This window comes from Seriola aureovittata, chromosome 20, assembly GCF_021018895.1.
Source record: "Seriola aureovittata isolate HTS-2021-v1 ecotype China chromosome 20, ASM2101889v1, whole genome shotgun sequence".
NCBI classification, from domain to species: Eukaryota; Metazoa; Chordata; class Actinopteri; order Carangiformes; family Carangidae; genus Seriola; species Seriola aureovittata.
Window position 1 is genome coordinate 3,325,916 of NC_079383.1, and position 26,142 is coordinate 3,352,057.

The 26,142-nt window shown below is 40.7% G+C and overlaps 1 protein-coding gene and 2 long non-coding RNA genes across 8 annotated transcripts in view; 1 reads left to right on the plus strand and 2 right to left on the minus strand.

The window, feature by feature from the left end:
- Positions 1-128: 128 nt before the first annotated feature.
- On the minus strand, positions 129-4,720 carry LOC130160930 (uncharacterized). Of its 2 annotated transcripts, XR_008826071.1 has the most exons (4): positions 4,392-4,720; positions 4,166-4,298; positions 2,647-2,903; positions 129-217 (listed from the first exon to the last, which is right to left on the minus strand). It is a non-coding gene; the product is annotated as an uncharacterized LOC130160930 (long non-coding RNA). The 2 variants fall into 2 exon arrangements; XR_008826072.1 differs by lacking the exons at positions 129-217; positions 2,647-2,903 and adding an exon at positions 3,984-4,066.
- Positions 4,721-8,370: 3,650 nt separating this feature from the next.
- On the minus strand, positions 8,371-10,017 carry LOC130161389 (uncharacterized). Of its 2 annotated transcripts, none has more exons than XR_008826138.1 (5): positions 9,474-10,017; positions 9,206-9,293; positions 8,959-9,082; positions 8,782-8,856; positions 8,371-8,617 (listed from the first exon to the last, which is right to left on the minus strand). It is a non-coding gene; the product is annotated as an uncharacterized LOC130161389 (long non-coding RNA). The 2 variants fall into 2 exon arrangements; XR_008826139.1 differs by having other exon boundaries at positions 8,782-8,852; positions 9,474-10,016.
- A 13,414-nt stretch (positions 10,018-23,431) lies between these two features.
- slc12a7b (solute carrier family 12 member 7b) overlaps positions 23,432-26,142 on the plus strand; it is a 57,205-nt gene continuing 54,494 nt past the window's right edge. For 2 of the 4 annotated variants that reach the window (XM_056364195.1, XM_056364196.1), the window contains exon 1: positions 23,432-23,760. In XM_056364195.1, coding sequence (XP_056220170.1) covers positions 23,523-23,760 — 238 coding nt within the window. In that variant the 5' untranslated portion in view covers positions 23,432-23,522. The remainder of the gene's footprint in view (positions 23,761-26,142) is intronic. The other 2 variants (XM_056364199.1, XM_056364197.1) reach the window with 2 other exon arrangements.

Genomic DNA, 26,142 nt, shown 5'->3' on the forward strand with positions numbered 1-26,142 from the left:
TTGGGTCTCCGTGGCTGAGGTTTAGCAGCAGCAAGCATCCAGGATGCAGGATGCTCTCTATCCGCCCTACTGGGTGTAAACTGCTCTGCTTGCCTCCCCGGAGGGAATGTTTTTGCTGTGCAGACAACTGGCCTTACAAAGCAAACAGCCTGATTCCGGATCCTTCCCCGCAAACAGTCCAGGATACCTTGCGGCGCCGTCGCCCCTGGAAACTGATCTTTACATACAGTGTGACAGAATGTACAAAACACATGTAACTGCTTTGTCCTTTATGCACACATTCCTGACATAGCCATGTCACTCGCACCAAAGGATTTTATAAAGTGCCAAATAAATTGTTTTGATGATATTGTATGTTTTTTTATTTGATGATTGAAACTTTTCTGTATTAAACAATAATCAATAAACAAAGTCTATGTTTCCCAGCATGCTAAATATAACTCCTAAGGAAATCGGTGGACTTTGCAGTTGGAAAGTCGGTTTGTGTGAAGGGTAAATACGTGTTTTTGAGGTGGGTGAAAAAGAATCCAGCCAACAACTGTTGTCACAGTCTAAGAATCTTTTTTATAGGTGTGTGCCAGTGTTTTACAGTGCACATTATAAAAGAGGGATAGTATGAGAGCTATGCGCGCATTAATGAATGGACAACATTAGAGGAGAGGACAAAAAGACAATGCGAATTGGCTAACAAGCATTCCTATAGCTATTCCCATAGCAATGATGGTCTTGACGTTGCAGCTGTAGGACAGAACTGAACATAACACAGTTTGTTCATTCTAAACTGGCGTAGACACATTTTACATTAAAAAAATCGTCTAAGCATTGTGAAATTTTATTTCATTCATGCCTCTATGCCGTTAAATCATGTCTTCAAATCTTTCTGTAACCGCATTCTGAAATCAGTGAAGATATGTTTTAATCAGACTTAATACTGATTTACATTTATATAAAACCATTAAAAGTTGTTTTACGAGACAGCACAACACACAGAATGTTTCCCTGCTTGTTTAGTAGGACACAAATCACAGTACCTTCATAATACTGTACATATAGTCTAAACTTAAAGATACCTATGGAAAGAGAAACTCTGAAAGTCCATGCACCAAAGAGAGAAAAATTTGACAAATAAGTATAAATAAATAAGTATATCCTTCAAGAAGATGAGATCATTGTGCCTGAATTAAAAGCCTGTGATTTTAGATGGTGAGTTGTTGCCACCTAGTGGTTGCTTGAATAATTGCTTGTCCTATTAGATGATCAGCTGGGTCGAGTAAAACATCTTTATTTTCAAGTAGAAATTATCTTGATTTAAAAGGACAGTGCCGATTTTACACATGGGTTTACTCATTATGGGGAGTCCTGCTCATCTGAAAAGAGTTGTTATAATGTCGCCTGTGGCTCTGGGGAGGCTTTCTCCAGTCTGAGACAATATCCCTTATAATCTCATCAGAGATAAAGCTACTTGTACATGAAGAAAAACAGAAACTGGGCTTGAAAGATATAGAGATTTACCAGGCAGGCGGGGTCTTATCAAATTCCATTATGGAAAGTTAAGATTACAGTTTTTTGAGCTTGATCCACACGAGGGACTTAAAGTCATTTTGGCCTGTGCTGCATCAATTTTATGAGGTGAAATATCCGTCTCTTTCATAAAGAGTCCTACAATATTAGGTGGCCAAAGTTTAATATGGTATAGTGTAGTTATAGGATTCAGTGATATCATAGATACTTGCTATATTGACGGACTGTACTGCCGCCATCACTGGAACTTTTGTCTGGTTTTCAGTAATTCAAACACCTGCTCCACTGGATTGAGGTCAGATGACTTTGCTGTATCATGCTACTCATTTTGTTTTACATAAAAAAGAACCTTAACAACGTGACTACACAGAAGGCAAAGTGTATGGGCTCCAGAAAAAGGGGGTTATGTCATACAACATGTCACGTGTGTGGATATACGACAGTACCTTGCCGCACTAATACTGTGTATGTTTTAAGGATATCGTAAAAGCAATCAAAAATTGCAATCACATTAAAATAAAAAACTAAAGGAGAAATTCCCTCACACATAGCCTAGCTTGTGAATTAGCATCCTCCCTCCCTTCCTTCCTTCCTTCCTTCCTTCCTTACTTTCTTAGTTTATCTTCCTTTGTCTATTTCCAGTTTTGGCTTTGCTCTAATCATCCATCTGTTATTATCAATAGATGATTAACGCTCATTCATTTAAGCCTTTGTGTGAACCGGTCAGTGTGACTTGGGAATAGAAATATCACATAAGTTTGAATGATCTACATCCTGTAAGACCCAGCTACAAATATCCTCTGAACATGAATCAGAATCAGAGTTTTTCCAGTGGTGTGTAACAGGAAGATGTAACAGTAAACACATTTGTACTGAGGGAGTGTCATCATTAGACCATATAACTGGCAGCTGTAGAAGCTTGAGTCTTATTTCCCGCCTTTCAAGTCACACGTACTTTTCACATTGTCATTAAAATGCGGATTATACAAAATATAACTTCCTGTTGTGTCAGAACACTGTGTAATACACTGGTCAACAAATGACTGTGGAAGGAGAAAGCAGTCATAGTGACAAACCCTTGGCTCAGATTGAGCAGGACCAGTGGAAAAAGTGTCGACCACTTACTGTCTCTAGTTGCTCCCTTCTCACACTCCAGAGGGAGGCCAGCATATCCATGAGCAGGACTCGCTACCTCTTCGATGAAGCGTGTTAGAGCACCCTCCTCCTGTTCCTCCACGTCCACCCTCCAAGACACTGGCTGCTCGGCCTCATGTCATCTGTTCCTGGATCGTGCCTTTTTATGTCCCAGCACCACAGTACATAGTCTGCAGGACATTGGGTGGTCCAGCTGCCGTCTGTGACTCTGACTCTGTCAACATGTTCTTGTGAACAGGATAACTCAAAATTAAATACATAATAGAAACTTTACACCTACGCCACAGGTACTCTATAAGGAGTAAATGATCTGATTAGATTACAAGGCACCTTTCAGCATATTTTGCATATTGAGAGAACACTGGTTTCACCTTAAAGCTACAATATGCAAATTCCCCAAACTCTAAAACATGATGCTTTAATTATTAAATCCAATCTGAAATAATCTGTAATGACTACTTGTATTCTTATTCATTTTCATTCAATTTTATTTTAAGACTAGATTATTGAAAAATTGTGGACATTTTCATGTATGTATTATGATGTCATCTGAAATGGAAATAGAAAGCTAAATGGAAAGCTAAAATATTCTAAACAAATATTGAGTAAATACAAATTTAATATGTGGTATCAAGGGGATTAGACCCCTATTGGTTGCAGCTTTTTAACTGAAATGGTAACTTTGTCCAGGTGTATCTACCTCATCTACTCAATCGCTTTTAAGCTAAAACTAAAACTAAAAAGACGATTGTCATATCAATGTTGTATTGATATGAAAACAAAGCAATATCACTACTGATTGATTGATTCATTTTGCATAATGACTGTTATCTTAAGTCAAATGCTCACTATTTCACCAGCAGGTAATTTTGTATTGGACAGTAGACATTTTTAATCACAACTTTGTTCCTCATATGACACTTATCTGGAGCAACAGCAGGTGTCTTGTGCACAGAAACAAATCTATGTATAATGATGGTCAGTTAACATCAGATTTATTTCCTGGGCTTTCAAATGAAAAACTCTCTTCGCTTGAAATTCAATGAATCCACCACTTACAAGTTGCATACACGCTAGCGAAGGAAGAACAGTTCACACTGAACAGTGCCATAACCCTGTAATTCATTTCTTCATATTAAATTTAATCTTGATAATTATGTTTGCATTAAATACAACAGACCACTTTTTCTTCTCCTGCTCACACACCAAAGTGTTTTAGGATGAAACGATGATAAAATATCTGGTTTATTGACCTTTGTAGGTGATGGTATAATTTTTGACTCCTACTAAATGACAAAGAAAAAAAATGTTTTCATTCATAAAACAAGATTCCTCTTTCCCTCTGTTTCCTTTGGACCACACTGTAAACAGTTGGCAACTTGTTGAAGACCTACAATAAATGTTTTATATTTATTTTAGATTCCATAATATTGTCTTTAAATGCGATGTTAATAAAGTTACACCGAACATCAACAACAATAATAAAGACCTGGATGTCGTGTTCAAAGATGGCGCCTCTTTCAGTCCAATGAACGCTGCTCACGGGGTCCTACGGGGTTGTGGCGCTCAAACTACCGCATGCTGAACGTCTTCCAGCCGCTCCTCTCCCACTGACTGTGAGCCTAGTTCCCGGAAGAGAGAAGAATAATGAAGGTAAAGGTGTACGCTGCTCTGTTTTCGTGTGTCTGTTAGCACTAGTGTCAGTTAGCACTTACGGATAGCATCCCGGCTGTAAAGCTTTTCAGTCCATCCGTATCAATGCAGTTGTTTTTCTTCTTCTTTGGTGTCAGTTTGGATGGACATTACCGGGGCGTCTGACACTGAAAAAAGCGTTCATCTCCGCCACTGGCGTGATCACTCGATCATGATTGGACCAAAATAGTCACGTGACACATGTAATTGGAGGACGTAACACAGGTGTAACGTAATAAAGTGTGCAAAATCTACAGTTTGCCCTAATATAAATAGGATAATAATTTCATGGTCTACATGTGTTTCAGTGTTAATGTGAAATGGAAAATGAGTTTTGTACGTTGGCCCTGAGATCTCAATGCAGTACAAGTTACCTGAATTGAAATTCACTTACTAACTAACTTGAGAAAAACGCATGTAAATAAACAAAGCACAAACAAAAACCAGAAAACAACTTCATCAATTTGACAACACATGTGCTGCAAATACTCACACACAACGTAAGCAGCGCGGGTTCAAGTCCAACCTGTGGCCCGTACCTTAAATAATTTTAAACTTTAGTGCTGCAATATGTAAATTGACTTACTTTGCAATTTATAAAGACAATCGGTAAACAAGAACGAAGTGTTGCGTCTACAATAACAAAGCATCAACAGTAGGGCTGCACAATTAATCGAAATATAATCAAAATCGCAATATGGCCAAGTGCAATATCCCCAAAATCGCAGGAGCTGCAATTTTTTTGATGTATTGAGGTAGAATGTGTCACAACATTGTTGTGCACTGTTGGCACCATAAGTGTGGGGCCACAGAGACGCTCTGGCCTACAAATCAAATTCTCCAGACATAAAGGAACTTGTTTGTTTAGTACAAGCCCCAACAAAAATTATATCATCATTTTAAAAAATTTTCAGTGAAAATGAAATGTAAAAACACCTATTCCAACTGAAATCGCATATTGCAATACCTGCCAAAATAATCGCAATATGACTTTTCTTTGCATGTCACGCAGCCCTAATCAACAGAAAATAAAAGTAGGAGTAGAGCAGGAACCATGTGCAATAACCCCTACTATTTGAGGATATTTTATACACTGTTTAGGAGGTTACAGTTGTGAGGTACAATGTTATGTCTACATAATGGTTAGCAGCACTTTATCAAGTCTTCCACTCTGAGTTTAATTTCTCTCTGATTTTATGTTTCTCTCGGGTAAAACAGATGCAGACAGGATCAGTGTAGGAAGTCTATCACTTGGTTTGGTTGTCTAAGAAGAAATGGTCACACTGCAGAGAGACTGTGAATGTGAACAATTTGGCAGCAGTTTCAGCCAGCTAAGCGCTTACAAGCTACACCTGCAAACCCACACTGAGGGAACAGCTGCGACCAGTGTGGGAGACAGTTCAGCGACCAGAGTTCATACAGAGAACACCTGCGTAGTCATACTTGACCACACCAGTCTGACCAATGTGGAAAGAGTTCCAGTGACTCAGATGTTTACAAGACATGTGGACGAGAAACGTTACCAGTGTGACCAATGTGAAAAACATTTCACTTATTTATGTCATTACAAGACACGCCTGCGTGTCCACACCGGAGAGAAGCCATATCAGTGTGATGATTGTGGAAAAGGTTTCAGTCACCTAAGCAGTTACAAGACACACCTGCGTGTCCACACCGGAGAAAAACCACATTGGTGTGAACAATGTGGGAAGAGTTACCGTTTCTTAGGAGACTACAAGAGACACCTGCATGTCCACACTGGAGAGAAGCAATACCAGTGCGTACAATGTCAGAAGAGTTTCCGTTTCTTGGGTGACTACAAGGCACACCTGCGTGTCCACACCGGAGAAAAACCAAACCGGTGTGAACAATGTGGGAGGAGTTTCCGTTTCTTAGGTGACTACAAGAAACACCTGCGTAGCCATACCAGTGCGTAGAATGTGGAAAGAGTTTCAGTTGCTCAAGTCACTACAAGAGACACCAGCGTGTCCACACTGGAGAGAAGCCATACCGTTATAACCACTGCGGAAAACAATTTATTGATTCCAGTGATCATAACAAACACCTGCGTACCCACTCTGGTGAGAAACCATATGGATGTGAACAGTGTGGGAAGAGATACACTCATTTAAGTGGTTACAAGCAACAGCTGCGCTGCCACACCGGAGAGAAACCATACTGGTTCTCTCGGTGTAAAAGATTGTTTGCTTGGCACCAATCCTTGAAGGTCCATCGCTGTGTTGATGTAGGTGGAGAGAGTGTTGACTGATAAGACTGATAAGTCAGCCATTCCTGTGCTTGATTCAGTTCGCCTACCTAAGTGTGAAGGTTTCACATCAAAAATTTTGTTAAATTATAAAAATAAAAATAAATCAGAAACCAAATAGGAGAAATTGATATTTTATATTTTTTGGTTTCATGATAATGTGCAGTCTGCACGGTGGTGCAGTGGTTAGCGCTGTCGCCTCACAGCAAGAAGGTTCCGGGTTCGAGTCCCGGCTCGGCCGTGGGATCTTTCTGTGTGGAGTTTGCATGTTCTCCCCGTGCAAGTGTGGGTTCTCTCGTGCAAGTGTGGGTTCTCTCCGGGTACTCCGGCTTCCTCCCACAGTCGAAAGACATGCAAAATGGGGACTAGGCTAATTGGATACTCTAAATTGACCATAGGTGTGGCTGTGAGTGTGAATGGTTGTCTGTCTCTATGTGCCCTGCGATGGACTGGCGACCTGTCCAGGGTGTACCCCGCCTCTCGCCCGAAAAGATGCTGGGATAGGCTCCAGCCCCCCCGCGACCCTACTAGAGGATAAGCGGTAGAAAATGAATGAATGAATGAATGATAATGCGCCCTAGTTCTACATTAATTCAACAGAATACCGTCAGGTCTACGTCAGGGGTCTCCAGCTGTTTTTACTCTGAGAGCTACTTTGACAAAACAAAAGGTGTTGAAAGGTCCTCATGTCTTATATTACTGGTTACATTTATTCATATATCGTATCAAAACGCTCTCAACAATCACAATCTCCAAAACAAATCAAGGGAATAAGATCATTTAACAAGTCATTAAATGTCAACATCCAAAACTCACATTTTGTACCAAAAACATCTGAAACTGTCATCAGACAAAAATCTGAGTCATGATTCAGTCAGACCTGAACACACAGACATGAAACACCACCATAAATCTGCTTAGAAACCAGAGAAAGAAGAAGCTCCTCAGTCAGTGATCAGTGATAGTCAGTCAGTACATCCAATGGTGTATAAGAAATTTAAAATAGCTAATTCCGTAAACACTTCATTTTCAAACGTAGGCTAAAAAAACAGGGTTCATTTTGAAGCTTAACTCACTGTATCCATAGCAACATATTTCCAGTTTCTTGGAAATTTTTATCATAATCATAATTTTATTTTCATTTATTTTATCAGAAGAGCTGCTATCACTGCACGTCGCCTACAGCTGATCTGATGTAAACAAACTTGAGAGCATAACTCGTTTGACTGATAACTGACAAATCATTTTTTGGTGTTGAAGGGGGGTCTGTGTATTAGTCTGTGTCTTATTTCGATGTAATTTTCTATTGAACAGTATCGTAGTAATTATAAGCAGAGCTGGCATCACACTGGAGCCTGCTACACAACACAAGAGCTGCAGACAACTCAGCTCTCCTGCAGAAGTCTCCTTAACTAAGTAAGGGCTCCAGCATGTTATGTGTGTGCGCATCTCCAGTCGCACCTGTCATTGTGGTTCAATGTGTGCAACAATGTACAGTGCAAAAGAGGAACAGACAGTGACACTATGTCATTAATCCCGTATTAAGTTACTGTTAATGCAAACAGAACATGCCACTGCTGCTGCTTCATATTCAACTAGTTCAACTAGTGAAATGCGAGGTGCTTTTAATGTGAAGGAGCCACAGGAAATGCATTTTTAACTTTTGCATTTGAACATTGTGCTGTTAAATGAAGGATCTTCATGAGGAGAAACACAATTCTTGTTAGAGGAAAACATTCAGTGTTGATTCACGTCTTTAATGGGATTTGTTGTTAAAAAGATGAAACAACATTATGTCATCCTTTAATAAAGACAATTAAATTCTTCTTGAGGATGTAAAAGATGACAAATGTAGCTGTAGCACTTTGTGAGTCTTGTGTTCCAGCTGGATGTGTGTGTGATGACAGACAGGAGGATCTTCAGGACAACAAGCTGTGATGCTGCTGCTGCAGATGAGGACACATCTGGAGCTGCTTGTCCTCCCTGGAAATAGATAATCTGGTGAACTCACGCTGCATGCTGTCTCCTCTGCTCTTTGTTCAAGACAAATGGCAGACAAGGATGAAATAATCAATAGCTTCAGGAAACTTATGAGCAGATGAAGCAAGCATCACTCTATGAATGACATAAAGTAAGTGTATATTTACCTTTTCAATAAGATGGTTCAGTGTATGCTGTCTTCTCTCTTCTCCCCTTGTCTCATCTCATCTTGGTTCTTCTGTCTCAAAAAGATAAATAGCAGATAACAGTTAGCATCAGCTGTTAGCAACACTGAAGAAATAATGCTCACATTTGATCACTATATAAGTTCTGATAATAAATACATTTATCACAGTCCTCTTGTCTTGTCTGTAATATTTCTTCCTTGTTTCCTCTCTCTCTCGAGTACAGATGGTGACAAAGGGATCGTGCTGCTGCAGATGAAACATCTGGAGCTGATCATCATCACTGGAAACAGGTAAAGACAGACCAGAGAGAACAACCACTAATAACCTCAACAACCTGGTGAACAGATGAAGTGTTTATCAGTATATTCATTCTGACAAGAACATGAAATAAAAGTATATTTACTTATTAGATGAAAGGCTTCACAGTGAACGATGCCTTTGCTCATCTCTTGTTTCCTCTCCTCCTGGTCTGGACTCGTTTCTTCTTCTCTCTAAAAGACAAATGACAAACGAGAGGAGACAACAGTTAAAAAACAACTTTACAACCAGAAGAATCATTTCCCTGTAAAAGAAATTACGATAATAACTTAGAATAATTGTATATTCATGTCTTTAAATGAGAGATCACTATTGATCAGCTCAGGAATTCTGATGGTATCATGAGAACGTACACGTATCTTTGTTGATGAGATGGTTCACTTTGCGCGCTGTTTCCTTTTCTCATCTCTTGTTTGCTCCTGGTCTGGACTTGTTTTCTCTTCTCTCTAAAAGGAAAATGGCGGGAAAGAGGAGACGATAGTGAATTATTTCATAATACTTGTATCAATGATATAAACAAATTGATAAAAATGGAAATTGTCATAAAAACATAATAGATATAAACTTATCTTTGTAAATGAGATGGTTCTCCTCACTGTAAAAGATAAATGGAAGACAAAAGGGAAAAACAGTTAATAATTACAGTAATCAAAGCAAAGAAAGATTGATTATATTATACATATTGTGTTATTGAATAATGTAGAATAAATGTATTATTACTTATCTTTTTAAATGAGAGCGCCTCTTTCTCTAAAAGACAAATGGCAGATAAGGGAGAATAACAATTCATTTTAAGTTCAATGAGGTAAACAGAAGAACTATTGATCAATATTGATATCACTGACAGGAATTTTGATATCAAATAAATGTGTAATCATCTTTTTTAGTGAGAAAGTTTGTAGTGTATGCTGTCTCGCCCTCTTCTCTTCATTATTGATCCATACTGTAGAATTTACACAATATATTTATATTCAAACAACATATTCATACTGTAGTATGAACACAGACTATTTAACTTTTAGATTGTGTGTAAAGGACGACTCACCGGTCTCTTCACTCTTGTTAATGTCTCCGTGGCTCCACTGTAGTTTCACCATGTCAGACACAGGCCAGCTCCAAGAGAGAAAGAAAACACTGGCCTGTGCTCCACAGCCATGATGAACAAACTATTTACATATGTACAATGTTTACTTCTGATATGGTGCAGCATGTCCATGGGCCAGATGCTCAGGCCGGCTCTGAGGAGTCAAAAATAATCCCTTTAATGACCTGCCAGACGCAGGACACAAACATGGTCAGTCTCATTTTCAAGGCATCAGTTCAGGCCTGAGAGTCCAAAATGGACTGAACCATGTCAGTGTTGAAGGGACAGACCAAAAGCTGCAGCAGGTCCAGAACCATCAAAGAACCAAAGAGGCTGGAGTCTGCAGGTCCTCCAGGAACTGCTGGATGTCCTGGTTTGTTCGTGAGAACTACTGGACCATCCCATCACCCTCTGAGGCGTTTCATTGGCCGACACAGACTGCTGCTGCTGCTGCTGTCTTCCTCAGAGGCCTTCCTCTTCGTCTTCTCTGCACTCTGTAGAGAATCTCCAGTGAACCAACAGAGGACTGACATGATGATGTGTCCGTCTGCTCTGTAGTCGCTCACTCTCCAGTGGTTTGTCAGCATCTGGATGCTGTCAGAGCGGTACACAGGGGAGATGACTCTGCTCACAGTCCTGCCATCAGCCTTTATGTGTTGGACACGGTTTCTGCGGTCGGCCCTCAGCTCTGCCGGCTCCGTCCTCTCAGGAATAACTGGAGTCTGTGTACATGAAGTAGAGCTGGAGCCTGCAGCAGGAACCATCAAACCTGCTGGTCTCTCCAGACGGAGACGGTCTGGTGTTCTCCCTCTGCTTCATAGGGGAGAAGGGTGTGACCGACCGAAGAGAACGGAAGGATCCTCTGAATGGAATAAGAGGAAAGTCCTTCGAGCCTGTGATGAGGTGGTGGTACAGGCCCAGGATGGACTTGCTCATGGACACGACGTTCATGCTGCTCAGAGGACGGTTCCTCACATTGGTTATCACCATCTGAAGGACTCCATGTCCTGGCAGAGGAAAATCAGCTAAACAGGAAAAACAAAAAGGAAAACATTAGTCACATTAGTCAGGATTGGATTTTAAACACACAAGTACAACGCCAAGTGCAAAGCAACAGGCCTTAGGCATCTCCAGTCGCACCTGTCATTGTGGTTCAATGTGTGCAACAATGTACAGTGCAAAAGAGGAACAGACAGTGAACAGACAGACACTCTCAGTCACATCATTGGTTCTGAAACAGTTGAGCCAATCACAGCATGAGGACAGCAGCTCAACAAATGAGGCTTCAGCTTCTGCATGAATTTATATATCCTTGATTGATTTTTAACATTTAGTTAGTAAAATGATTAGAGGAGCAAATCTTTTAAAAATTGTTGGCCAGACTGTTTATATAACAGCATCAATGGTTGCTTGTCGTAATTCTACTGTATTCCACGTTGTAAATGATTAAAGCTGTTACATCTTAAAATGTGATACATGGGCGTGTTGCGTGAGATGAGCTGCGATAATCCGGGGTCTCCGAGTTATAAACAAATCTTCCGCCGTGTATAAATGTGAATGAGGTTATTTTGAAGCAGCCTGGTGTCATTTGCACATGATTTAATGAAGAACAGCCGTGCGTAATAGGTCAGCCGTGCGTAATGGCACTGCGCCTTGACGCAGGGACTCTCAAATCACTTTTGGTCAACAGTGGAAACATGTTGACTCTGTCCTCCACAGACAGAGACCGGGGCCAGCATTACCACGCTGACGTCAGGCGTCTTGTCTCTGGCTCGTTCGAACACCGGGCGTAGTTTCCATGGCGCGTGCCACATATACAACTTTTAGCATTTTATGAAAAATGGCCCGGCCGCCATCTTTGTCCTATATTTTCAATGTTAAACTCGACGTCGTTTTTCTAAATCACTGCGTCAGTGTTCCTCCTTTTTTCACCTGTCACGTGCACACTCAGTACAAACCCGATCACCTGTGATCACTTTACACCCAAATAACTTGTATATTTTGATGCTGTTCTGGGGAAAAACTTTAACCAAACAAAAATAAAATAACCCATGTAGGCCTATTAATAAATATAATTCATTCTCTAATTTAATAAGAAGTAGTTTGTTATGCTCCATTTAATAATGTCACAGAGCAAAGGTGTGTCAGTCAGCTGTGGTCTACTGTGTTTTACCATAGCGGTCATCCAGACTGAAGATGCTGAGAGTCAGCAGGTGTTTCTCACGGATGAAACAATAGGAGGCCATGTTCTCCTCGCCTCAGCGGCTGCTTTTCACTTCCAGATGTTAGCACTTTATCACAGATGTTTTCAACAGTAGAAAAGCTCAGCTCCTGTCAATCAGCGCTCAGGTGCAGAATGAGATCAGAATTGTGGGATCTGTTTTTATAGCAGCACCTGAACACGTCACTCCTCATCACCATGACGACCTGTGACACTTGTGAAAATAATATTTTTTATACATTTTTTCCATTTTTTGTCTTATATTAAAGAACTGATATGTCTGATTGTTTGTAAAAATTTCCAATTTAAATAAAAAGTATAAGTAAAGTAAGTAATATTATGTTATTATGTTACGATTAGCATAGCATATTACACATCCTGTTACCCCTACTACTCATAATAAATATTTAATTTTATTGGAGATTTAAAATTTCAAAAGCAGGATTATGGTGGTGAGGTGGAACCATTCCTCAGGTTATTGATTGATGTACATTTTTTTTTTATTCTTTTTTTTTTTTTACTTTTTGATAGTCAATTCATTTTCAGTCAGTTATTAGGCCAAAAAGGCAAAACATTCACTAATTCCTGCTTCTCAAACGTGTGGATTTGCTTTTCTTTTGCCTTTGTTTTTTAAAATGTCATCTCTCAAACTGTAATGAACATTTTTCAACATTTCATAGATGATAAAAATAAGTATGAAAAAAAGTAGGCTAATTATTTAATTGAAAGTATTTTCATTTATTATTATTATTATTTTTATTATTATTATTATTATTATTATTATTGTTATTATTATTCAGGGATATCGAGGCTCCTGTTCATGTTGTGCAGTGGGAATGTAGGCAAAGGATACAGATATGACTTAAAAGCAAGGAGCCCTGATCTAGCTGTAAACGCCTTCTTGAATTCTAACATTGCTTGAGTCAGTGGTAAGAGCGGGCCCCTGTATCTGCCAGGAGGGGCCACCATACACCTTTGGTAACTTGTTCCCTTTCACACCATTTTCCAGCCACCAAATTAAGAGCTGTTAACATCTTAACACAGACACTGTAGGAGCCAACTGTTGCAATCCCAGTAGTGTTTGTGTATGGCTGCTCTCTCTGTCTCTTCTCCTGCTCCAGGTATGGCTCCTCCCCCAGTGGAGTAGGTGAGCTGAATTTAATTATAAAAATATAAGTAAAAATTCCTCGTTTTTTCTCACTCATTGTTTTGCCTCCTAATCTTTCTTTCCTCCCGGGACTTTTCTTCCCCTCATCCCATGGTTTCACATCAGGGAATGTAATGCCAACACACACTGACATGTAACTGTACATAATATCCTACCTCTCAAAAACACTGACATTTCTGAAGGTATTAAGAGTAAAAAAGAATTCCCCCTTCCTCCTGTGTGTGTGTGTGTGTGTGTGTGTGTGTGTGTGTGTGTGTGTGTGTGTAAAACAAAGCACTACTTCATGCTTCTTTCATATATTTTTATTTATGTATTTAAATGTCGTCAGTTTCCACTGTTAGAGCGCAGGTTTGGCTGCAGAAACCTGGTGGGGGGGTGACATTTGCAAAACTAAAGCACAACATTGACATTATATTATTTATTATATTCAATAAAGATATAATTCCATTACAACATTTGTTATGGCACTGACTACCTGTCACAAAATTTGACAGGGAAAAAAAAGTAAGCATGACTGTTGTGGATTAAGGCAGTAGAAGAGCCCTACAAACACACATGCCATCTCACAGTCAGTGAAAGACTCCAACCTCCAAACCGGGCTGAGCTATGGATCTGAAAGAAGGGACTTTCACGTTGGCTGTGAGCTAATGGCTGTGATTCAGCTGATTGAAGGGAGTGAGGGTGTGGAGGTGTGAGTGTGCCTCCCCTCTGAGCTTTACTTATGCAACATGCAGCAATCACCGCTGTCTCTCATTCTTCTGTGCTTCTCTGTGTACAGGGTTCTGCTCCTGGTGCTGCTGAGAGTTGACGTGTGTTGCCATCCTATGAGGAAACAGCCGACCTGTGGTAGAGCTGACGTTTGGCCTTCGACTGTTCTTCCCTTCCTTACTTGTGAGTAGGACATTGACACTGTTTTCCTCTCCTTTCTTGATAAGTGAGGAATTGGAGTATTATCATGAGCCCAGATGGTTTCCTTTTGACTTTTTCTGTATATTTATATGAAATAGTAAGCCAAGCTTTTGCAGACTGGTTAGTCAAATCAAGACTCAACAGGCCCACTGTGGAGCGTTACACTTTCACTGACGTTCAGTTCTTCCTGTTTCTTAACATCTGCTACTTAAATGAGTAACACATTTCAAGTGTGTTGCACAGTTTTATGGTGAGGAGAGGTTAAATCTTTGAAAGTGTTTTATCCCAGCTAAGATGCTCAACGACATTTTCACATTTAATTAACTAAAACTTTAAAGCTTTAATATTTTAAATCCGCAATTAACTTTTGAACTTCAGAAAGAATTTAATTGTATAAATCAAGTGTCACTTAACTCACAAAAAAATGATCACCTGACTTTGTTTCTTGAAGACCAAAGGTGGAGGTGGAGGCCAAAACAGGACTAAAAGAAGAGTGAATTTTGGACTTAGATTCATCAGATGTCCTGAAACACAACCTTACTTCTGTTGGATGTGTCTATAAGCAACTGTGTGACCGCATGAGTTAATATTATATCCATGGGAATTCATTTATCAAGCAGGAGTGCAGATACAGATAAAATGAACACACTATATTATAAGAAACCTGCCCCTTATCCAGCAAGTGCATGTTCGTGTGCACGTGTGCATACGTGTGTAGCTGTATGGGTGTGCGGTAGTGTGTGTCCCCGCTGGTATGCCAACCATCCCATTCCTCTTTGTCTACTTCCCAAAAAAAACTCCCCCACCCCGGCAGCAGCTGAGACTAAACTTCAAACCGGGAGACAGAGCAGTGATAGAGAGAGACAGAGGCAAAGAGGCAGGGATTACAGGACAAGCACGAGAGAGAAATTTGATTCAACTAATTCATCTCCAGGGAGGATTTTAGCTGGTGTCACGTCACTGCTACCAGAGCTTTAATACCCAGACAAACCAGTACCTTACTACTACAAGTCATTGTAGTATTTTTAATATCTATGCTGGGTCCCTGAGACCTCACATTACCTTAGATTTTAGGAAGCAAAATAAAAGTCTTTACTTTTCATGATGCTTTTAGGAAAAGCTCTCCACCCTGTCACTGAAATAGGTATGCTGCTGTCATGGCTGTGAATATGCTAGTGAGTCATCAGTCATCCAGCAAAGCAGCCGTAACATATGTTTGGTCAGTCCAGGCTGGTGTAAAGGGAAAGGCTGGGTGCACAGGGGGGAGGACAAGAGGGCAACAGGAGGACAGGCTAAAGTGAGTTTGGAAACACAGGTGTTTGCGTAATTCCAAACCTCAGCACCAACATCAAGGCTCAGTAAATAGACCCGCGTCTGGTTTCCTACCATTGTAAGCATGAGGATCATAGAAGAAAAGGAAGATCCAGAGAAGATCCTTAAAATATTGCATATGTGTCCCCCTACTACTGACACAACAAACGAAGATGCACTGTTGCATGAACATGTTTTTTTTATTGTTCTCTTTGTAGAGCATTAAAAGAGTTTGTCCAGGGTTTCCCCATTACCACTTTAACAGATGTCCACGGTGAAGCAACTCAGTGGGACCAAGAGGGTGTGTGAGGGAGTGCAAGAGGTAGAAACCACTTCAGGGATGCTGCTGTATCTACTATATGGCAGGTTATATGCAGTTCCCTTGCGCCTCATAATGCCCGTACGCCTCAGTTTAATAGTCTCAAGATGGCTGTCATTTGTAGGAGGGACACGAGCTGTTGATCATCAGATACAGCATGGCCCTGCTCTCTTTAATCTGCCTTCTGTGTTACAGGTCAAATCCAGCCGGTGCTACCAGTGCCACTAGGCCGAAGCTCCTCCTGGGTTCCTGGGAGTAGTTGTGGCAGCCACGTGATCTCAGCAACACATTGGTAATGACTTACACAAAAGTAGGGGTGGACTGACAAGTTTTTTCAGGGTCAACATGGACCCAGTTACAAGGACTCAGTCAACCCACATTGAGGAAACGCCACACAGTTCCAACCACAATGGGAGACATTTCAGCAACCAGTGTCATGAATCCCTCCAACTCTTAGTTTGTTTTCACCTAGTTTTGTTGTCTCGTCACTAACTCTCCTGTCATTTCAGATCCTTCCTCTCAATTAGACCGTGCACTCTGCTCGTCAGCTTCACCTGGTTTTCCCCGCCCATCTCCACACCTGTGGCTCATTCTCTCATCAGTCCCTCAATATATATACCAGTCCATTTTCCCGTGCCCTCTGCCAGATTGTCTTGTGTCTTACTACCAAGTTTTCCAGCATTACTTTCCCTGCTCTGCCTAATCTACCTGTTTTTGGACCGTTGATCTCCTGCCTGCTCCCCATTAGATTTGTTTGCCTGATCGTCTGATTACCTGGTTTGTGACTCCGTCTGAATTCAGTAAACTGAGCTTTCTCTGAGACTCTGCTGAATAAGAATAATGTAAGTAAAGGTAGGTGCCCCTAACAATGAGAACATGTCCCAACAACAGAATAATGATTGGTCCAGTAATAACTTAAGGCTGTGAAATGAAATCCAAGGACTGCATCCAGAAAAATTAGTTCAGAGCAGAAGTACAACCAAAACTACATTGAAGGAATCAAGTCTACTATTTAGTGATTTTTGTCTGCGTCATGGTGGATCTGTCATCTTTTATATTTTTAGCTTCCTGTCACTGGTGCACACTCACCCAGCCGTGATTCACTGTAGGCTGCAGATGCTTACAGTCACACACAATGTGACTTTTTGACAAAGGTCCAGAGCCTACTCATATTCTCCGTGTCTCTCTGTCACACACGCACATACATACATCTGTCCCTTATGAATAGTGCAGCCCGTGGGATCTCATTACACACAGCGGGCCATCTGCGTGAGGACAAAAACAAGTCCCGTTAACGTCTCCTACCGCTGCCATACTCACTACCTCTCAGCTTCAGGCTGCCGTCCCCTGTGGCGAAAGTTTTCCGCCAAACCTTTGATTCAGGAGCATGGCACTTACATGTTATATGTTATGTTGTATAGCACACATTCAAAGCCATGGTTTTTCAGCTCAAAAAAATTAAGGGAGCACTTAATCATCACAGTATAACACCAAGTCAGTTAAACTTCAGGGACATCAATCTGTCCATTTAGGAAGCACAAGTGATTGTGAATCAGTTTCATCTGCTTTGGTGCAAATGAAAGTGACAACAGGTGCAATTTAGAGGCAAAAGCAAGACAACCCCCAAAAAGGGAATGGTTTTAGTGTCCTTGTCACTACTGGTAGCATGAGGCAGTACCTGCAGCCCAATCAGGTTGCACAGGTAGTCCAGCTCCTCCAGGATGGCTCATCCATATGTGCGGTCACAAGAAGGTCTGCTATGTCTCCCAGCACAGTCTCAAGAGCATGGAGGAGATACCAGGAGACCGGCCGTTACACGAGGAGAGCTGGACAGGGCCGTAGAAGAGCATCAACCCAGCAGCAGGATGGATACCTGCTCCTTTGTGCGAGGAGGAACAGGAGGAGCACTGCCAGAGCCCTACAACATGACCTCCAGCAGGCTACTGGTGTGCATGTTTCTGACCAAACTGTCAGAAACAGACTCCATGAGGGTGGCATGAGGACCCAACGTCCTCTAATGGGACCTGTGCTCACAGCCCAGCACTGTGCAGCTTATTGGCATTCGCCAGAGAACACCAGAATTGGCAGTTCCGCTTTGGTGCCCCGTTCTCTTCACAGATGAGAGCAGGTTCACACTGATCACGTGTGACAGGCGTGAAAGAGTCTGGAGATGCTGTGGTGAACGTTATGATGCCTGTAACATCATCCAGTATGACCAGTTTGGCATTGGGTCAGTGATGGTCTGGGGAGGCAGATCCTTGGAGGGTCTCACAGACCTCCATGTAACAGCCAACAGTTCCTGACTGCTGTTAGGTACAGGGATGAAATCCTCAGAGCGATTGTCAGACCTGATGCTGGTGCAGTGCGCCCTGGGTTCTTCCTGCTGCGGGACAATGCCCGGCCTCATGTTGCCAGATTGTGTAGGCAGTTCCTGGATGACGAAGACATTGATGCCGTTGATTGGCCCACACGTTTCCCTGACCTAAATGTAATTGAGCACTTATGGGACGTTACAGTACATCCGAAGCCGCCATGTACCGCCACAGACTGCCCAGGAGCTCAGTGATGCCCTGATCCAGATCCCCCAGGACACCACCTACTGACTCATCGGGGGCATGATGCCCAAATGTTGTCGGGAGTAAATACAGGCACCCGGGGGCTATACACACTACTGAGTCACATTGAGTTGCTGTGATGAAATTCATGCAAGTTGGATCAGCCTGTGATTTCAATTTTTTACTTTGATTTTCAGTGTGATTGTGAATCCAGCCCTCAGTGGGTTGATGATTTTGGTCTCCATTGACCACTGTTAAATCATTTTGTTCTCTGTACAATGTATATCAATAAAGATTTTCAACTTGAATAATTTGTTCATCAAGATCCGATGTGTGATTTAAGTGTTCACTTATTTTTTTTGAGCAGTACACACACACACACACACACACACACACACACACACACACACACACACACACATATATATATATATATATATTATATATATATATATATATATATATATATCTTAAGTAATATTCAATCATCCACATAGTTTCCAATTAATTAGAAGATAAAACAAAAATATAAATATTTCATATTTTATACTGTAATATAAATATAAAAGCAAAGATTGTGCAGACTGTGTGCAGTGGTAGCTTGTATGAATTTGTAAATCTTGCACTGATTTGTGTGAGAGCACAGATTTTAATTTGGATATTTAGAACAACAATGTGAAGTACATTCTCGGTAGAAGAAAGAGTCTCGGGTATTGCTTCTAAGCACATGTACAGTAGGTGTGGCAACTGGGCCTCTGCTCCTCAAAGCACCTCTGTACACTCTTACATCATGTTCCCTTGTGAGATCTGTTCAGATGTGCTGCTGAGGACCCAACACTGTCTGTTGTGACAGGGACAGAACATTGACACAGCAGTGGGGGACCCATTTCAGAATAAAAGCTTCCTTTCATGCTATAGTGCTGACCCACATACACTCCAGGCACGCATCGCTGGCTCCGTAATTTCACAAACACCACTGAAGCAGTCTTCAGGGGCCGGTGAGCGGTTGCCTTACAGTAAGTGACTGTGATTGCTTCCATGGAGGAACACTGGATCTGTTAATGTGAGATGATATTCTTACAGAGCAGTGACAGTAAGTAGGACTACCCAGTCAACTGTGTCACAATGTAAAAAAGCCAGGTCAGAAGGATACATCTCACTCGAGCACCTTGACAACATCTCCACCTCAGCAGCCGGTTTGTTCACTTCCCTCCCACAGGACGATATCTATGACTACAGAGTGGGAGTGGCATGAGAGAAAGCTGTTTGTAGACTGCCGATCCATATTTATAATGGGTCCAGACTAATTGTGATTACAGTCAGCTGCACAAGCCTGCTCTTTTCTGTCACTCTATTTGAATATTATGCAATATTCCTGTTCTTTTCATAGCTGACGTGGTTATGTAAATATACAAAATATTATTTTATTTTGAAGAAAGAAATAGAGAAGTGTTATTGTGCTCTATGGATAGGCCCAATTTTGCCAGTTTTGCCGTTTGTAATTTACTAAGTCAATTATGCCATAATTGATATTTTTTATTTTTAGGGGTTTTCATCTTTTCTTTTTTCTTTTCCTGGCAGAAATGGGGTATTTAATAAAATAATCTACAATGTTTTTATTGTTTCTATTATATACTTTCATACTATGTAAGGGACTCATAAATGAATATATTTTAATCACATGAGGCCAATTCTTTCTTTTTCTTGAATAAATCTGTTCAATAGTACAGTGCTTTTCAGGAGCATTACAGTACAAAAATGTCAGTTATAATGACAGAGCAAATACGTCATATTTTTATTCTCATTGAAGAATTGGATGTCCATTATCCATTTTACGAAAGGCAGTGATGAGGATGGCACAAAGATGAAGGCTGAGCTGTTGCCCTGAACACTTGCAGCTGTGGTTGTGCTGTAAAGGCCACATCTGTTCTCCTCCAGCTTAAAAAAAAAAGAAAGTAATTTATGTTTCATTTTGTCAAGCCTGCGAGTCATTCTGAACTGAGGTGATGAGTTTAGCCGTGGATGAGTAAAAACAACATGGACATGAGGGATTACAAGTCAGTTTGTCAGCTCTGTATGTTATCCTCACACCCTGCTTGTGCTGCTTGTCCATCCTTCAATGCTTTCATCCAGTCAGACTGAAAAATGCAAGAACATCCACACAGATGCATAAAAATACATTAAACACAAAAACAAAGCACATAAACCTTCATTTGTAATAGCACTGGTAAAATGTCATTTTAAACAGAAATTGAACTGAAATGACTATAACTACTTATGTAAACTAAACACACCCACCCCCAACCCCAGGACACCACTCCCACTTACCCTCCCAGCACTCGGTCATCCAACTGTCCTGCCAGCTGTCTATTTTAGATGTCCACGTAACACCCTTCAAGCAATTACTGTCTGAGTGGTCTCCTGGAGTTCATCCAAAATATTGTCTAAGGAATTCTGCGTGGCTGAAAAGTAAATTGCAATTTAATTACTATTTGACATGATTTATGCACAAGCTGAGATACACAACAATCAGGGCTGGGTTTAGAAACCTTTTTCCATGAAGGTCAAACTGGGTTGGGGGCACAGTGGGGGGCCGCAGTTTAAAAAAAAGAAATAGGGGGGAACAATAGTGAAATGGATAGACAGAATGTTTAAAACCTTGCTACTAGGCAATAATAAAACTATACATTATTCATAGTTACATTTTTTAAACTATAATAAATGAAAACTTTGAAAATGCGAATATGAAACTGTATCAATAAATAGATGCTGTTTGTAACATGGTGGTATTATGAAACAATGGGACACAGATATGTAAAAGGACACCCACCCCACTATAGGAGCAAAACCCCCTGACTCCTTGGTTTGGATCTCTTTGTGGTTCTGTGGTTGTTTTGTGTTTCTTTGGGGTTGTTTGTGTTTGATTAACTGTCCAATAAGAAATGTTAACAGTCATTCAATTCAGAGGTTACGGTAAAGGGCCCTCAGCCTGTACTCGTTCGGCCCCTTCAATAATCCATCCATGATACACCTTGTGACTCTGGTAGGAGGGGCCTGTGCCATCCTTGGCCCTGCCCATGACAACAAATTGCTGCCTACACCACTTAGATTTAAAAATGAGAAGATGTTTACAAAAAAGAAAAAAAAAAAAGAAATGCCATTAAAGACGATTGGGATGAAAATCTTATTCAGGAGTAACCATGGTTGCGAAAGGTTACAACAGTTCCTGTTTCTGCTGGAGAGAGGGAAGTTCATCCTGAAGCTTGCCACTGTATTTATATATTATGTATTCAAGAAGGCTGCTTCACTCAGCTCAGTGTGACTACGATCAGATTTACACTCTGTGGTGGAGTGGGAGTGTGGAGGGTCCGCTTTGAGAGAGGCCCTGTGTGTCCAATCTCAGAGCTTTAGTCTTCTCAATGTATGACTATTCACCTCAAGCTAACAGGCTTCATGTTAAACCATACTTGTATTTACAATGATACCATGGCAAGTGGCATCGTACAACCACAAAAGGTCTGCAGTGTGACCTAATGACCTGAGATTCGTTGAAGATTTTCCATGCTCTGTAAACTATTATGTTAAGGTGCATTCCAGTTGTAAGGTATAGCAACCTGTTGCTTTTTACAAGGCTGCTGCTTATATAATCTCAGTGAATGTTTTGGGTGCAACCCTCTTACTGTTTCTGCCAGAGTGATCTGTGAATGGATTCCCCTTGACAGATGGGTCTTTGTCCAAGGAACAATTAATTAAATTGGGTTGGTGATCTTTATCTGGGATTTCCAGCACCAGATGATCATCTGTTTTATATGAAACTGACAGAGATGGAACTAAAGCAGATATTTTGCTGAAAAGAAAAATAAAGAAAATACTTAAATGCAAAAGATATCCTGTTGTGTTGTGTTTTGATATTTCAGAGAATGTTTGGATGGCTTTCAAATGTGCTAAGAGTTTATCCTTTCGTTAGCAGTCAGCAGGGAGATTTGAGACCATGTCATGTGTCTCAAAAACAGCCTGGAAAAAATAAGAGATCATTCCATCCTGAGATATTTACGAACCATTTATTCTAAGCTGTAACATACCAAGGTTATTATGACAAGATGTTGGGAAATGACTAAACCATCACTGCTTTTTAAATTAGAGCTGTTTATTGAGTGTCTGTGGCAGGCTACTGATAGTGGAGGATGTAGAGAGTGAGTGCTAATTACCCCATCATTTTGAGACAATTAAGGCTTGTAATGAGTTTGGTGTGACATGCCAGAACATATGCTCCACTGGCACTATCTCACATGCTGTATTTTAAGGAATATTCTGTTTAGCTCCACTGTTTTGCTACTTGGCCTACATCTGTTTCAATAGTAAATAGATAAACCTATTTATGAAAATTATTTGAATTATATGTAGTCTTATGTATGATTTTTTAGTGTATTCCGAAAGCAGAAAAATGTTTTTGGTGTTGATGGCTAAAATTAGGGGATTTTTGAACTATGTGAACTTATGTGAGGTTGTTATAAATTACAGATAAACTTAATTATGGAGAGGACATTATTAAGTTGGTCCAAATTTTAGAACTCGCTCATTCCACAATTAACAAATTTCAACCACTCTGATTTGCTTCTGGGGGTGATTGACAGCGCTCCATGGTCCTCTCAGCCAATGAGCGAAGGACGGGGGCGGGCACATCTGTACTGTAATCAATCCTCTGATAACCGCGTGAGCTTGTGTGTCCCCTTGTACGCTGTGTGTGTGTTTGCCCTCACCGAGTGTGGTAAGCCGGTCGGTGTCTTTTTTCCCTCCACTAAAAAGTGCAACAAAACAAGACAGGAAGGAGGGACATGGGGGAAAGATTTGTGGTAGTCCCGGTTGACGGAGGAGGGGGTGTCACCGGGGAGAGGGACCACACGGACGCGGTTGTAGCCGACCCGGCACCGGACACCGGCGGCGGCAGCAGCAGCACCGGCAGTGGCACAGTGGAGGAAAAAGAGGCGGGGGAGGACTCTGTGTTCGAGCCGCCGCAGGACCCCAACGATGTGGTGCCTATCCTGGAGTACAACAGGGAGCCCAACAAGTACGGTAAGACAGCTGCCCGTTACAAACTCCGTGTCCCACTTCTTAGCTCATCCATAGAGCAGAGGATTAACCGTCGCATTTTATTTCAGCTGTGCTCCTACTGCTGCAATTGTGTAATAAACCGGCGCTTGAGTACCCCCAAAAAACGAAGCTGTGGCAAATGATACGCCTAGTTTTAAAAACTGCTGTCTTCGGTTTGGTTTCTGTGAAAATGTAACTGTCGTTTGTCCACAGTCTGCTGACTTTAACACTTCATTTTAGGATCAACAAACAAACGCCCGTTAAGCTTCTGCTAGCTTAAATGTCTCGATAAAATTCAAATTTTAAATTACCATCGACGCTAAATCAATATTTGCGTCACTTAACAGCATAAAACTTAATGAGCAGGCTATTCAAAACTTCCTGTACATTTCTCCTCTAATTTAGAGAGAGCAACCTTTTATTCCTTTATCGTAAGTGTTCAAGTAGGGTCTGTTTTTATTACTACCAGAATAGTAGCGTCAACTGATGTGGCTGAAGGTTTTGGCACTTGGGCCTTTCTAAATAATGGAGAGATGGCAATTAGAGTATTGTACAACGGTACAACAAACTTCAGATAGGTTTACTGTGTCTAATAATTGTAGTAATAATAACAATCCTGCAGAAAATCTTACATATGATATTTCCATGGGATCCTCTTAAACACCACAATACTGTTTGTGTAGTGTTGCTCTTTCATTATACTGAATATGTCTCTTGCTCTGAGCCATAACTTGGCTGCAGTCTTTATTCTCAAGCCTTGTTCAGCCAGTTGCTCACAAACAAGGTGCTTCTATAGCAACAGGTTGAGGGCTAGAAGGCGCTATAATAATTGCCTGGCACACTGGCCAAACAAGCCTGCAAAATTACTGTGTGCTGCTGATTGCTCAGTGTGTGCAGAGAAAATCTGTAGTGTTTATTGATTGATAATGGTAGAGCACAAGCTGTTTTGATAAACTGTGTTGAGCTGCAAAAATTGGTCACTAGTTTGAACATGGTATGTTTTAATGTACCAGGATCTTACATTGAGTTTACATAGGAAATTATTTAGCTTAAGACAGATGCTGCTTTCCACTTGCACCACTGACTGAGCTCATGTTTTGGTTGATACAGGCTGTTTCATAAGTCACAGTAAAATAAAAGAAGAGTTTTAGTCCCTAAAAAAAAAAAACGGAAGAATTTAGAAAGAGCACATTGGCTATTATTGTTGTACTTGTGATTAATCATGGTGATAGAGCAGAGTGTTGCTATTGACATAGCGTGTCAGTCTGTTATGTTAGGTCCAACAAAAAATTTCCCACTGGCTCAGGGTCAATACAAGATACTGGGTTCATAACAAGTTAGGTTCTGGTCCTGCAAACTCTACTGATGGTGATTTACAGAAATCCACTGAAAAATATCAACAGGTATGAGTTCCAGTGTGTTCCATTTCTTTTGTGCAGACATGAAACAATAGTTTGGGGACATTAGGTAAAATAAAGACTTTAATTTAATGCCTCTGTTTATTTGGCATGTAAAGTACTAAAGTACTGACCATGTAAGAAGGTGTCTTGATTTTTAACCTTCATCTTTTGTGATCATGTGTTTCAGGACTGAGGAAAAAATTCAGAAATTGCTTGTTTGTTATGCAGCACAGCTATAAACGCTGGTGTGTTCTCATCTGTAGCTTATTTTAGACCTAAAAGTGTTGTTTTAAATTAGTAACATTGTACTTTGGATGGGATAAACCTCTGGTTTGTACCCTAAGAGTAAAAGGTGTGTTTGACTGGAAGCCTAGTCAACACAGTTGCAGAGCCATGAAAATGTCTTCCACATGATTTCCTCTTCTATGATACAAGGACAGGTTGAAACCTGCCTTTTTTAGTTTTAATGCATAGATTGAATTTCATTCTAAAATCAGATTAAGAAGAAGAAGGTGGGTGTGCACTTTTTGGTTGTGTGTATTTGCAGTGCTTGTGCTTGTCCTTTGTCACGCATTTCGCTCAGCTAGACGATGACAGAGTATATTGTGTCTGAGCTTTCATCAGCAAACATTTTAATCTCTTGAGTATTTGTTACATGACTCCCAAGAAGATTGTGTCCTCTCTGTGGACACATACACAACTCAGCAGTGGCACAATGGCAGAATATGGCTTTGAAGTATGATTACAGTTATGGTGTTTCTACCATTTCTGTTTGTTGACGGTTAAGATAGACAAAGCTAAGTTAATTAAGTCATTCATCCCTGTGTGGAAATATGTCCTCTTTATTTGACCTAATTATTTGGGAGCAGAAGACATCCATGTCTCTCAGAGGTTGAGAATTTTCTATTTTTGCTGTTTTGTTTCACTGTTAATTAAATACTTTTGGATTTTGGACTGGTGAAGA